Here is a 15,391-nt window from a genome sequence, read left to right as displayed (position 1 = left end):
GTAAAATTGCCTTTCTGTACAGAACCTGTTGTTCAGCATTTTGGTTTTTCTCACTGGACAATCCATCCAAACTCAAGATGATTACAAAAAGCAATCCCTGCTAAGTAAAGCAGTACTCCTAAGCTCCCACCGTTCCCTCTGTGGCTTCATTTCCAAGAAATATTGTGCTTCCAGTAGCAATAGCATCAGCCTCAAATGTAGCATCAAACTGTTTGCTTACTGGTAAGGATTGTCTGTCCTGTTCCCCCTGCTGCTCCTCCCTGTCTGACAACAGGGCTCCTGCTTTGTTTGAGTTGAAAATGCAATGCTGACTTCTCCTCTCATTCCCATTTCCTAATGGGATCTGCCCTCATAGGCAGTTGTCCGTGACTGAACCAACTCCTCCCCATTCCTTTGACCTCCTTTCTCCTATCTAGTGCACTTTCCCCAGTGCAGAGCACATAGCTGTTCACTCCTTGGATTTTCATACAGTTTGCACAGTTCCCCCCCGATTACTGAAGACATTGCCAATGTTTTCAAGTGGAAGGCCCCTCTGACGGTGTGAAGACTTCACCAGAAGTATTTAGGGTGCCCATCTTGAGGTCAATACTCCAAACACCAAAGAATCCGGGCATTTATTTTAGAAAATCTAAACAGCATTCGCTCATCCTGGCAACTCAGATTACATAGGAAGGACCGTGTTGCACCTGAACACCTGGAATAGGAATCACTGGCAGGATCCATCATTCAGAAGAAAATCTTCTATGTCCACCTCACAGTAAAATAATTCAGGCCGTATTCTGTGTTGACTTATATGCACTCCTGCTGCTGTGAATCAATAAGAAGTACAAGGACACTTGAGGCTAGAAATCACTGCTTGCTGTACACAGGAATAAAGCGACCCTTGTTTATAATCTTCCATCTATACCCATACTAGATATGTTGCTTCTGTACTGGCATAAGGACCAGCATGCTTCCTGAATTACTGTCTCGCTTTAAAAGGAGCTTTTCAAGGCAGTGTAGAGCTGGTGCATGAGCACTCCTGAAACCAGATCAGGAAGCAGCCCTCCTGCAGCGTGGCAGGTTGAGAAGTAATGTGGGAGATGATCCAGGGAAGATGCCCATCACGGGGGGTGAGTTTTCAGCACCCACGAACCCTAGCAAAAAACGACCAGAGTCTCTTCTAAATATTTATCTCACTTCGGGCTGGATTTTGGTTTAACAGGTATTTGTCAGCATTGTGGCATTATTTAAGGAGCTGGTTATTGTTACGACAGTACTGCACTAAATAGCTGTGCCAGTCGCTTGGGCAGCAAAGGCAGAGGCTGGAGGGGGAAGGGGCTCTGCAGCCAGAGCATTAGCTCCCGACAGGACAGCGGTGGAGGCATTCCAGTGAGCTAATTCTGTGGCAGTGTCAGGAGCAGGTTTTATTTACACCCAGCCTAATGGTGTGCGACTCAGTCATGCATGTTACATGGAGCCTTCACCGTGCACAATAGCCTGCTGCCATTTCCTCTATTAAATCATTCCTATGTTCATGTGGCTGAAAGCTCAGTGCTGGCATGCAGTAGTCAAGCGTGTAAAAAATGATTACTCTGATCCCTTTCAACACAGATTTGCTGCATGAAGTGGCCTGGCTTTGACCTGGGAAAATCAATGCTGTTGTTTTAATGAGCAAAAAAAAATTGGAGCTGAAGCCCACACTTCCCCTCCCTCTGCTCCCCCCAGGGCTGTCCAGCCAGCAGTCACATGCATAAAGTGGTCACCTGCATGCAAACAGCTTTCTGCTGTATAATTCTAAACATCCTTTGTCATGGTAAAGGTATAATGCAGGATATCCATTAGCTACCATCACTTGTAAGCAAGTTAAAGTAGAAACGCTGGAGATGCCCTAAGGCTTTGTGATACAAAGAGCAATTTTCAGCTCCCCACACTGTCCCTTAGGCAGTCTAAACATGAACCAAATTCCTTTTCACTTGGATTCAATAAGAAAAGCTCAGACTCTTTGTTGGTGTTTTGTTTCATCATTATCATTTTGGCCACATTTCAAAACATGATGCTTTGCAATATTGGTTGGAGATGGACTTTCATAATTTACAGCCTCTGGCTTTTTCTGCTGCTTTCGTAGGCAGGGCTAAGTGCTTCCAGAGAGTGAATGTGTTCGAATATAGAGTTTTCAGGGCTTTCCAGGAACCTCTAAATCTCCATCTTTAAAAACTTCCCACCAGTGAAACCCAGAGCACACAAGTGAGAGAGAAAAAGGGACTCCAATTGTAGATAATTATTGTCATGTCTTAACAGTCTGTCTTTTTATTAAAGTGTTTAAAATCATGTAGCAATTTGCTCTGCTTTGGTGGTGAAACTTAGTACTGAGAAAGAGCCGCAAGGAGTCATGAAACTTTACTGCAAAAGCCATAAAATGCTGCAGCAGGAATCTTTAATTATCTATAGTCAGGCAGGTTCCCCATGCAAAGATGAAAGCGTGCACACACACACACACACACACGTACACGTACGCCAATCCTATCCTGGACTGACAAGAGCAGGGTCCTGCAAACGCTGAGACATACAACTGCAACTCGGGGCACAGGTCTAAACTTCAGGAAGTCAGCATCTGGAAACCTTAATTTTCCCCCGGTCTTGTCCGGACTCAGCCTTACTATCAATAGCATCCCTTAGATTTTTGTTTTCTGATGCTCACTGATACTCAACATTCAGGAAGGCTGAACTGGCCCAGACTGACCCAACCTGGAAGCACTTTACATGTAAGGACTTTCTCCCCTAAGCCTCACCTCTTCAACACTCTTATTCCTTCCCACAGGGGTCACATCTTCCACCCGTGCCCTAGCCTGGGTCTTTGCCCCTGGGCGCAGGTCCACGCACACCAGCCGGCAGGCAGCTGTCCCCACCGGTGCATTACGCTGGCTGCTGCATGTCTGCTGCTCCCCCCAGCCTGCTTGGGCCACAGAGCACTGCCCTGAGCGTTTCATCCTGCTGTCACCAGCCCCAGCACCAGTAAAGCTCCAGGCTCAGACTCAGCTCCAAAAAACCTCTGCTAGAGAAATCGAAGAGGACACGCTCCTTGGCAGAGGTCCATCCCGTCTCAGCAGAGCGCTGCAAGCAGTGATAAACTGCAGCCCTGAGGTCTAACTGGATGTCATATGGGATGGGGACTCTCTTAGGCACAAACCCTATTCCCACAGGGAACAGGAAGGAAAACAGGCTCAGGAAGGTCTCTGTGGTCTCCAGGGAAAAGCTCCTCTCAGAGCCCCTCCCGTTCTGCTCTCCCTGGGGAAGGTCTCCTTACAGGTCTGGCAGCTCTGAAACATTGCAAGGGGCAGGAACGGTAAAGAACATCTGTAGGAGAGGGGAGTAAACGGCAGAAAGAAGGCATTCGTGCACATAACATGGGAATGCAAACAGGGCCTGGCTGTACTGGGTAAACGTCAACAGAGCCTGGGCTCCTGCTTTGCTGTTAGCTCACAGCAGGCAGGACCTGGAGCTAGCACTAAAGCTGCATCTCTGAAATCATCCAGTCACGTTTTGCATTGAGAATTATTTTAGAGTAATTCCCATGTACTCTCAAACTAAACTGGGGAATAGATGCTAACGACCAAAGCAGAAGAGCAGAAAGCAGGTAGGTAACACTGCTGATCTAAGGACCCTGCTGTTACTCTTTTCACACCACCATTATCTAGTTTTATGAGCTGGTAACCAGGGAACACAGAAATTACACGAGTTGCCCAAGGTGATACAGCAAACCAGCAGCACACCAGAGAATACAACATAGATCTTGCAAGTCCTAATCTGCCACCCTGCCTGCCTCCCTCTCAATACCTGTTGTGTTCCCAGGATACAAATATGGCTTTGGTAAAACGGAGTTCAGCCGGGATGCATTTTCTGATCACATACAGGAATATGTATTACAAAAGCACCCTTATCATTGCCTTTCCACGGAGCAGCACTGGGCGTTGCACTTGACATTTCTGAGGAATTAAAAAATAATATGTAAATGGTGCTAGCGATGACTGTATGAACTATGCCCTAACACTTCAGGGCCCTGCTCAGGACAGCACTGCCTACCCAAGAGAGAGAGACTAGAGCCAGAGCCAGAAATGTGGCTGAGATGCCAATCGTTTCTTACAGGGGAAAGGCTAATAGAGTGAGCAAAAAAATCAGAGAAAACATGGTTGCAGAGATGCTTGCGGGCAGAGAGGGAGGAAGGGCCTGCCACAAAAAGAAAATAACAAATGAGACCCTCTTCTCCGCTGCTCAGCAAGGGCAGGGGAGGATGTGTGGCCAAGTCAGTTGACGTTGAGGTTAGGAGTCAAGGGTGCCTCCAATTTAACCCTGGATCTGGCTCTCAGCTGTAGGCATCGGGCAAGTCAGTAAAGTTCTCTGCCTTCATTTCTCCATTTGTAAAATGGGGTCTGGAATAATACTTACACCACAGGGTGGATTAAAGAGCAGCTGTACAAAGCTTTGAAATGTACAGCCATAGATCAGGGCTAAATAGCTCTGTTTCTGCCATAAGCAGTCACTTTGGGGCAATATATGCTGACATGGTGTTATAGGACCAACGTTAAATGCTAGAAAGATGGGAATGTTTATTAAATGGATAGGTTAGCTTCAGGAGAACGGCTTATGTGCTTCCTGATGTAAACACATGATTTTTCAATAGGTACCAGAATGCAAGAGGCAATTTTTTTAAAATTTTATTTTAATTTTGTACACACAATACTGGGCTGTCTGTGAAATGTACAGGTAGTCAGGCAGAGCCCAAAATTTAACCTAAGGCTAACACTGAAGGATGTGAACTAGCTTTATCTTTCAAAAGCTGTCAATGTAGGTCTGATGCTTCATGTATGACATCCAGGGCAGATACCTACACATACAAATAATGCACTTAAGAGCATTGAAAGACAAGATCTTAATCTGAAGAAAAAAATGATGTCTCTCCAGTGTGTCAGAACTTCAAAAGTAATTGTAAGATCTGACAGGGCTGCTGGTGATTCTCTTAAAGACTCTTTATAGCTCCTCTTACAGGGGCCTTGGGCTGATTCATGTTGATCGTGTCTGACAGCTAGCATTTCTGTTAATAATAATCATAAATAAAGTGGACAAGGTTGCCTGACCTGAAATGAGCATATCTATACTGCCATATCCATTACAGCACAGTGGATCTGTGACCGCAAATCAGGAAAGGTCCAATGCTCTTGACACTACGTATTAAAATAATATCTATCTTTTAAGAGCTCAGAACCTTTGTCTGCTATCTTTTTCATTAAAAAGTGTTCCTTAAGAGAGAATATTCACACTAGAAGAGACCTATAGAAAGGAGATATTACAGATGACGAAAGATTGCAAACCTTTGCATTCTTTTTGTTTATTACGCAATAAAAATATATTTGTGAACAGCTCTATTCTCCCTTATATCTCAGCTCCTCCTTCATGTTCTCCTGCATTGAAGTCATAATCCTGGTTTTATGTCATCATAAATCTGCTGACATGTGAAAAATTATACTATTATCAAACACATCAAAACAGAATTATGATTTCACTGCTGCAGGACCAAATGCAAACAGGAGCTGGGTTATAAGAAAGTGAAGCCTTATTAATTTCTGGGCAGTGGTTTGCTGCTAGAGATATGGAAGGCAGTAAAGATTTATTTTTTTTAATTTGCACAAAAGCCTTGGTTGTACTTATACACAAATACAAGTACCACTCATTCAAAACAGTACAGGAATTACTAGCAGATATAGGGAATCGCTCTCAAAAGTATCAGAAATAATGCACTTAGAATCTCTCCACCTCAGGTGACAGGCTGAATTAAGAGAGAAGCTTTGCAGAGTACTTTGAGGGAGGTCCATGTGCCAGGCTATGCTGAGCCCACTGGGGCACAGGCCCTCCACTGAAAACCCTCCACCCCAGAGATTCACGTCCAGCAATGGGTAGATATCTGCGATGTTGCTGACCAGGGAGAGAAGAACCAAACCACACAAGAAATTAGAATAAAGAGATTAATCTGTCAGCCGGTGAAAAAGCTGTATTTGGTGAAAAACACAGGTCAGATGTTACACAGCAGTAAAAAAAGCAGCAAAGCTTAGATTCTCCATGTTTCCCGCTAAGGAAAGATTCTTGCTCGCCCCCTCACTCGTTGCCTTTGCATATCTGCACAGCACGACAAACCAGCGTCACTGCTCTGCCAGGGAGGCCAAGGCTGGCTAGACCATGGAAGAGCCTCTTCTCTCCACGTGTGTCTTCCAGGCTGCTACAAGAGCAACCTGAAACCTGAGTCTCAAACAGTCCTCGCCTCTTAGCTCCCTTTTCACAGCCACTGACGCAATGTTCAGTCCTACATAGGGGTTATCGAACGCCAAAGTTGTAAGCCAAAATATAACCCTGATATAAAGTACCACACACAGATATGAAGCTTTTCTGTAATTATAACACAAAGACAATGTTTTCCTCGCTTGTATCTCCAGCCTTGTCCAGCCTTCTCCAATCTAAGCAGAGAGAAGTGAAATGAAACAACTAGTTTTATGAGCAAGAGAGTAAACAGATCCTGGTCTCCTACTGATTTAGGTTTGGGATGAACTCTGGAGTCTAAAGAATCCACAGGCTTTGCCTGAAGCTCTTCTCAGAGTATTTTTTTAAAGTATCTCCCCGAGGGAAGGGGGTGTGTGTTCTGTAGTGTCTAATAATAAGGATAAATCTATATTGCCATTTTCCTTCTGTTCCCTCATGTACATAGCTGCCTGTTTTCACCGAACTTGGTAATTTTTTTCATCTAAATGTCCTGTGGAAAAAGTCCATATCATATGGTCAGTTTCTCCACAAGATACAACCCAGTTGACAGTATACACCCAGAAATGCGATCTCTGTGGACCGCTTGGTTTTCCTTTTCCACAACATAAAAATCATCCTTCTTTTTCATGCAAGCTACCATTAAAAAGTTTATATTTGAAAGGAGCTATTAAGGGAACAGTTCCTCGGAAAGAGGAAGATCAATTTATTGCCACATAAACTGGAGGGATAGGAAAGAGGTTTTCTCATAGGATGCTAAGTTAACTTCAGAAAGACTATTTCATCACTTGGTCTGTGCTTGCACTGTGTAGAGTGATCACTTTCAGATGCATCCTCTGAACAGGTACAATCAGCCATGCACTTATGGATATGGTTTTAATAGCGGTATCTATTGTATTCACATCTGTTCTGCACATGTTCTTCCTGCTACCACAGTCAAAAGCATAAAGAAAGGGAGAGTTATGTATTACTCAGTTCACTGCAAATGAATCCCAGAGGTGAGTATCCCCGCAAGTGGGAATGGCTGGTGCATTAGGAACTCTATGAGAATAACACATTTTGGACAGCCAGCGCTACTGTAGGATAAGTAGCCACTGATATTTCACATACCTGTGCACACCAGTTCCAATGCCAATGGGCATTTTTTCAAAAGTAGGTTAGGCAGGACTCGCACTTCAGGTTGGGAAGACAGCACCCAGGAAAAACGTGAGGTGACCAGCTGATGGATGCTCCTCATCCCTGTCCTGCAATTTTCTGAAACTCATTCTGGTGGGAAGATGTACTAGTTGCAACTGCACAGACTCTTGTTACAACCCAGGAGGCTCTTGCCATCTATTTAAAAAGTCCTGATGTAGCGTGAAAGCTACTGGGGATTATATCTGAACAAAGATGAAGCCTTTCTGATCTTTCCTATGATCACTAAAAAGGTTTCAGATTTGCAAGTGCTTCAGTGCAGTAGTTCCCATATATTATTATTAATATAATTTATTATTTGTTATCAATAAATTACTGGGAAAAGAAGTACTCAAAAGTTAAAAACCAAGAGTGCCAGAGGCAGGATAACATCTTTCAAGGGGCATGGGCACAACTTTGTTCCATCTTCTACAGTGGGAAGAAGGAACTCAGCGGTGGTTTCAGCTGCAGGGCATTTTGCAGCTTTGGGCATCCAGAGCACACAAGGAGCAAAAGCGGGCTCACAACAGATACTGCTGTTCAGCGACACTCTGGTCTTGTGCTGGTGAAACACGTACACACCAAGAAGGGAGTCCGTGCCCAAAGTTCCTAAGAATAACAGCTACATTTCACCACCTCACAAAGGAATTTGATTCCTTTCTGGAATCAAATCCGAAGAATATTTGTATAAATACTTGAATGTGGCTGCCATTGGCAATACTAACCATTTTTAGGGATAAATGTTCTTCTGTTCATGTGAAGTAAACCTAAGTGAAATGGGTGAGGGGGAGACTCCACTGCAAAGGCAATGCAGCGACGCAGGATTTGTGCATGTTGCAAAATGAAGAAGCTCGGAGCCTAGAACACTTACCCTGGCCTCGCTCTCTGCTAAGAGATATAGCTGGTACTGAATTAGCGCACCTTCAGGGCCAGCCTCCCCACCACGTACTAGTTATCTGCTTTGGTCTGCGTCCCTCTCTCGCACCACCACAAGCTTACCTGCATTTGATCGTTTCTTTGGATTTTTGAGACTTCGGCACCTGCCGCTCGCAGAGCTGCTGTTCTCGCTCATGGAGTCCTGCGCTGAAGAGGCGCTCCCCGTCGCCTCGCTGTCCCTCATCATGCTCTCGTAGCCACTGCTCCCCCCGCTGTGGTAGAAAAGGGCTGTTTTCCCCATGGCGGGGGGCAGCTCCCCGCTCAGGACGCTGCTGTTGTCGCTCCCGTGACCACTGCTGCAGCGGTGAGGTTTCCGAGGAGGGGTGATCTTGCTGTAAGGTGAAGGCAGCATGTGAACAGCTGGCTTCTCATCTCCGGGAAGGCCCCCGTGCTCATCTGCCTCTGAGCTTCCCCGCGGCTGTAAGCCTCTGGCACTGGCGCTCCCTTGGAGCAGCTCCGAAATCCGCCCGTTGACGGCCCGAAGGGGCAATTTGGAAGCAAGGCTGGAGCCCCGGCTTCTGCTGAGGGACTGCGTTGACCAGGACATGTTCTTCCCACTGGGTGGCAAACTGGAGCTCTGCCCTACGGACTGAGGCAGAGACTTGGTCGAGAAGCTGAGCGTTTTGGTGGCAGAGGCAGACAGGCTGCGGGCCTTGGGACTCGCCAGCAGGAGCTTGCTGACTGCAGAGATCTTCGACTGGCTGGCTTTTGGGGAGGCACCTGCGGACTGGGAGAGGCCCGAGTTGGTGGGGGAGGACATGACACTGCGGCTGAGGCTCCTTCCGGCCCTAGGCATGGTGGTGTCTTTGCCAGGGCTCATTTTGGAGCTCACAGAGGACAGGCTTTCCGCTCTTTCCAGCGACAAGCACTCATAGTGGCTTCCTGTGGACCTCCCGAGGGAGTTGGTCCTGCTGGCGAGCTGCTCCAGTTTGGCACTGAAAAGCTTGCTGCTGCTGTTGTTGCCACTGCTGTCGATGCCAGGGCCCTTCTGTTTGGCATTCAGCTCCTCGGGGAAGCCGGCCAGGAAGGACCCGGGCTGGCTGGAGGGACTGCTCATGGTGCTGCTGGCTGCGCTGTGCTGGGGGCTGGCTCTGTTCTTCTGATCCAAGCTTGACTTTCTCACCGGTGGCAGAGGAGGGGTCCCTTTGGGACGAGTGAGGACACAGTGTTTGGGAGAGGCCATTTTCTTGTCAAGGCTAGCCTTAGAAAACGGGGGAAGGGCAGGAGAGCCAACTCCGCTGGTGTCAGTGGCAGTAGAATGGAGGTGGCTGTCAGGCTCCTCCAGCTTGCTCGCCTTCGGGAGCCCTCGAGGGAGGCTGCCACTCTTCAAGCCATCACTGGAATGAACAGGGCTTTGGGTTGCAGAGGCGGATGCTGCCACCTCACACCCATCCACAATCCTCTTCAGACTGTCAGATCCCGGGGAGATAGAGGCATCCCCGCTGCTGCTGCTAAACCTGTCTGCTGAGGACTGCTTTGTGCTGTGCTCAGGCTTGGCTGAAACTGTGGCTGCGTCAGGCCTTGGCCCATCGCTACTCCCAGAGCTGTCCTTTTTTACATCATCTTCTCTCTTCAGCCAAGGGTCTTCAAATTTGATATCCTTCTTAGCACTGGATTCTCTCCCGTCATGGGGATGAGCAACCTTTGGGTCTGCAGTTACTGCTGGTACAGCGTCATCAGTGTCTTGTGCCTTGAAGGGATTAACGGCAATACATGGATACACAGTAATGTTTGTCTTCATTGGGATGTAGCCTTCACAGCTGCTGAGGCTTGCGGTGTTTTTGATTGTAACAGTAGTTTTCCCTAGAGCTGATATTTTACAGCCTTTGATGGGTGGCACTTTGCCGAAAGCTTCCTCCCCCATTTCTGACAGTATAAGCATGTTGTCAGTCACTGGCTTCTGTTTGTCACTTACACAAATCATGCTGGCACTTTGTATGGTGCTTGCAAACTCAGAGACAGGGGGTTCTGCCATTGCTTCCCCATGCCCATAGCATGCCTGGGCTATGAAGCTGTGGCACGACTGTTCACCATCACTCCCTGTGCTCATTTCACTCAACCATGAGCTGATGGATGAGCGCCTGCTGCCATCATCCTGGGATTTGTCATCCAGGCCCAGCTTTGGAAGTGGAAGGAACTGCGTGATGCTGACTTCAGACACAGGAGCTGCACTGGAGTAACATTCAAGGTCTTCAGATATGCTGCTGATAATGCTGACTGGCCTAGACCCAGAGGCCAAAGCCTGCACAGAGCAGTCACTGTTAAAACTGATGATACTGGTTGGGCGCCCATTGTCAAGGACCCCACTAATGGTTAGCTCTTCTACAAGGGTGAACACCAGCTCGTCCTCTCCATTCAGCTCTAATGGCTGCTGCACAGTCACCATGGTGGTGCTCAGAATCTCCTTCTTGGATTCTGGAGAAATGCTTTGTTGCCGATCTTCATCGAGAATGGTCTCTTCAAAATCCCCGTTGCTGGAGGACACCGACTTCTTCATGATCTGAGGGCTCATGCCTACAGGTGGGGTCCGGATTTCTGGCTGCAATAAAGATTCACTAGATGTCATCCCAGTATCCTTACTCAGGGGAGCTGGTGGGGGAGTGGAGCTGGGCAGGACTCCTTTCTGTGTATAGACCTTGCACCTCTGGGAAGGAGAAGTTGGTGGCTTGTACTCAGATGTCTTTGAGAGGCTTGCAATGCCAAGCCGCGGTGAACCCATTGGCCGAGGTTTGCCTTCCACAAATCCACAGGTGTTGAGACCTTCTCTGCTGCTCTGCAAGCTGGTGCTGTGTGCTAACTGACAAGAGCTAAGCTCTTTACTAGAGCTGCCTGTTACGCTCCTGGGAGAAGAAGGAGTTGAAACATTAGTAAGAGCTCCAGAAGGAACAGGGGAGTGATTTCTCTTAGTTTTGCTGGGTGTTGCATTTATATTTTCCTTGGCTTCTCTATCAGGATGCTGACATTCTGGCATCGCATCTTCCTTATCTGACTCTGGTAAGTGGCTAAGCTCTGCCAGCTGGCTTGAGACAGAGCACTTAGACATCTGGTCTGAGCTAAATTGAGCAGGCATCTCTTCAAAGGGAAATTTGTCGGTCTCTTCACTGCCATCTATGCAATCCAGCCTCTCCTGGAGCTCTGCAAAGGTGTTGCACTTCAGGCAGTCTCTTTCAGATGTGCTGGGCCCTGATTCACTAACTTCCTCCAACCTGCCCTCGTTTTTAGTCTTTTGCAGAGCAGGAACTATGGGAACAAAGTCAGGGGGACCTTCATTATCTGTCAGTTCCTTATCAGAAAGGGCAGTGCCATTGGGGCCAACGTAAATCACTGTGTCACACGACTGCTCACTGCTGGACGAATAATCAGGATCACTTGATAAATGCAAAATAGGGAAGTCTGGGTCAACAGTGTTTCTAGAATGGAAAGGCCTTAGCTGGGTCGGCCTCCGCATCCTGCCCTCCTCACAAGAGCTCTCTCCTCCAGAAGAACTTGATGTGTACTGCAAGATGAGAGAGAGACCACGACATTTCAGCATTGCAAACAGCTCCTTGCACAACGCGCATACACAAAAAGGTCACAGTCACATCTAAACTGGGAAATCTCTAAACTAAGCCACAGAGCTCTGAAGCTTCTTATCCACAGTCCTACAGCAAACACACAACAGTGTTCAATGGCGAACCCAATGCCCCAACTCCGTGTCCCACTCAAAATCATGAGACTTCCAAAAAAAATTACTGAACAAACAGATTAGGATCCCTCCTTTAATTGAGCCTGGCCAAAGAAATCAGATATTTGGCAAAGGCTTTGCTGATTTTGTGTGTGTGTGTGTGTGTGTGTGTGTGTATGTGAAGAGGAACAAGAAAACTCAGTACACAAATAAGGCACAGAAAATAAAGACAATCCCCATTTGGTCACACTACCAGTGTGCAGAATTGTATAATGTACACGCAGAGGTCTCTGGAGACACACTGCTGTGATGGTGTGTGGACTGAATCCCTTCACTTGTCTCTCTTCAATCCATTGAAAAAAAAGGTTTTGTCAATCCATAGGCTGTCAATTTAAATAAAATGCATAAAATTCACTTGTGCCCAGTTAACACCATAAGCTGTACAGAAGGAACTAGGACTCTAAAACATGAAAGTTGATACAGCCCATCTTCACTCTATGTCTTGGGAAATCTATTACCTGTGTTTAGAAGCAATGGGAATAAAGGGGGCATCAATGCTGGCAATGGACACACTGCTTTGCATTTATTTTGCTCCTGCTCTCTCCGAGAAGCTCACAGAATCTAACTCTTCATTAATCCCAATTTCCTTTAACTCTACAACAGTTTCATTCCTTATTATTTCATTAGCACTAAGAGCATAACTGAAAATAAATGCTTTCTGACAGCTATATCATTAAATGAGGCCAGCTTACAAACCTGCTATAGCAGATATGTCTGAACTCACTCCTCTGTATCTGAAGCTGAAGCGTTTACCACCCCCCTAGTCTCTGCTATGCGCTCTAAGCCACTTGCCTAGGACAGGGTACATACAACCCACACACTTTGGAATTGATTACTGATTTTGTTACATGCTGCTCTACCCCATCAAGGATCCTTTAGGGACCTTCTTCCTCCCTCCTCCACCATTACAAGAAGGGAGTGATACATTGTCTTACCTTAGTTTTCTTTTTCTTCATCCTGAGGACCCTTGATGCAATCTGGATGGTGGAGAGTGTCTCAGCGTAGTTCCCCGCAGCGGCTGAAATGTGAGCTATCATTGTGGTGCGGCAGTTCATATTCCCCAAGGACTCCCGAAGCAACATGGTGAGCTTGCTGTCTCTGCAAAATAAAATGAATTAAGGCTACATTAGCGAGCAAGGTTTCACTTTGACCATCACGATGTGACTTGGGTCTTGGCAAGATTTTTTCTCTTCTTTTTAATGGAATCCTAATTAGTTTCCTTCCTCAGGTTTGCACTATGTTGTGTCTGCAGCTGAGCATGCTGAAAGACCCTGGACTACAATTTAAACTTCTTTCCTCTTCCCAGTTCCCCCTTTCTGTCTTCTTCTGGCCTCAGTCCTTCTGCACTCTTACCACTGCCGATACAGAGACGCAGACCAGCGTTGGAGACTAACTGTGAAAGAGCCGCTGCAGCAAACATCAAACTACTGCCCTTGTCCAGTGCGCAGTGTGCAAGCAAATTCTGGCCCAGCTCTGGAGGACAAGAGGGTAGCGGATTAGATTAGAGGACCGACATTTTTTCTTGCCTTCTAGGGCACTGGGTAACTCAATAATAATAATAGTTAAATCTCTGAAATTAATTTTGGATGATGCTGGTGAAATACAAAACAATCAAGCCTTAAGACTTCGCACAATTGTTCTTTCATATTAGATCTTTTCTTCCACTGAGGCGGAAATCAAATTTTCTCTTCTTGCCATTTACTCTATTGTTCAGCATAGGATAGCTTTCGAAATGCTGATGCCTTATTGTGGGGCTGTCTGTGACTGGACTAAGAATATGAATTTTGACAGCATAATGATGCATATATAACACTTCTGCGGTGGTCATCTAATCCTGTAGTCAGAAATGCACGATATAATTTTTAAAGAGAGCTTTAGCTACAAGGTGTACAGGTCAACTGGATGGTTAGTTGGGAAATGGCATCCTCTTGAAGAGAGCCGCTCCTACACTAAAGGTTGTGGATGATAGTTACATACGGCTGAAAGTAAGGACAGCAACAGCCTGATATTTACCTATTGCTACAGGAATTGCTTTCACTGTTGTAATGATAGCAATACCTTCAGTGGCTGGGGATCAGATTTTTGGGGCTCACTGTTCAATATCTGCTAATGACCTCCGGTGCATGTGTGCCCTCGGTCATCCACTTAACATTTCCAGCTCACGGGAGTTCTGCATAAAGCTGCAAATGCTGGGAACTGAAGCTATGCCAACTGGATGGGCCTGACAGACAAACACCAACATTCTTGAACCTCTCTTTTGATTGAGTAAAGAACAGCATTTGGGATGCATATTTTGATGCATCTAGCAGTAAGTCTGGGGAGCTCATAAATTGTGCTTCTCCTGAGATTTCCAGTACTTGCGATTTCAGCTAGGCTAGCAATACTGGAAGCAAAACATTTTTTGTTTCAGGATTTCTGCTTCCATCTGCTCCAGACACACTGAAGACAGTCTGGTGTCTTTGAGAAGCAAACAAGCATCCATAAAGACTGTACTGAGACACCCTCACTCATTTCACTTGTGACCTAAGGCTGCTTTGAATCCACAGATCCAGAGTTAATAGGCTGCTGTATCTCAGGTTAGTGGCCCTCCTTTCCATCAAGGAATAATTAAGATGTCAAATTTTGTACATCAGTTACTGCCACTTGGAAATTTTTAACATCTGCACAGAAATCAATAACAAGCCTTTCATTTGCTAGTGCTTCTATCATAGCAAAACATTAGACCACAGGGGAAAGGGCAAAAGAATACATTCTGAACATGTCGGTCTCCCGAGAATACATAACCCATGCAGCCAGCATCAGCACACTGCGGTGTGGCTCTCCTAGAGGTATATGCATTATGAATATAAAATAATCTGTGCCATCTGCCTTGTATGGAAATACACACTTGCAAGCAGAATGACGATACAGAGGAAATACCTATTCTATAATTCAAATGATCCTCTGACTTGTTTCAGATAGGAACTAAAGGGCAGATTTGTTTAGGACTAAAGCCTGAAACCTGGCAGCAAAAAAGCCCAGCCAATACTGATTTCTAATTTCAGAGTTTGCTCATTCAGCACAGTCTGCATTGTGACTATCAACTTCCCTTTGCACCCAGACAAAATAACTAGCCTCATGTCACTATTTTACACTGAAAAATAAAATAAAGAGGAAGAAATATGCTAAACACAGATTTTTGTCAATTCTGGACATTGTCATAAGACAAGTTCACCTGTTCAAGGTTCACTGATCTCTCACAATAGCACCTACTAACTTCTAAAGGAAAGAAAG

General features: G+C 46.0%; 1 protein-coding gene across 3 annotated transcripts in view; it reads right to left on the bottom strand.

Annotated features, from left to right (window-relative positions):
• Positions 1-15,391, bottom strand: part of KIF26B (kinesin family member 26B) — a 312,433-nt gene that overhangs the window by 15,727 nt on the left and 281,315 nt on the right. For all 3 annotated transcript variants that reach the window (XR_012774798.1, XR_012774797.1, XM_075496030.1), the window contains exons 11-12: positions 13,054-13,216; positions 8,458-11,890 (exon numbers count right to left, since the gene is read on the bottom strand). Coding sequence is in view for 1 of the 3 variants with exons in the window: in XM_075496030.1 (XP_075352145.1) it covers positions 8,458-11,890; positions 13,054-13,216 (3,596 nt within the window). In the remaining 2 variants the exon portion in view is untranslated. The remainder of the gene's footprint in view (positions 1-8,457; positions 11,891-13,053; positions 13,217-15,391) is intronic.

Source organism: Mycteria americana, chromosome 3 (assembly GCF_035582795.1).
Source record: "Mycteria americana isolate JAX WOST 10 ecotype Jacksonville Zoo and Gardens chromosome 3, USCA_MyAme_1.0, whole genome shotgun sequence".
NCBI classification, from domain to species: domain Eukaryota; kingdom Metazoa; phylum Chordata; class Aves; order Ciconiiformes; family Ciconiidae; genus Mycteria; species Mycteria americana.
The sequence above is the reverse complement of the archived record's forward strand: the minus strand, read 5'-3'. Positions and strand labels throughout refer to the sequence as shown.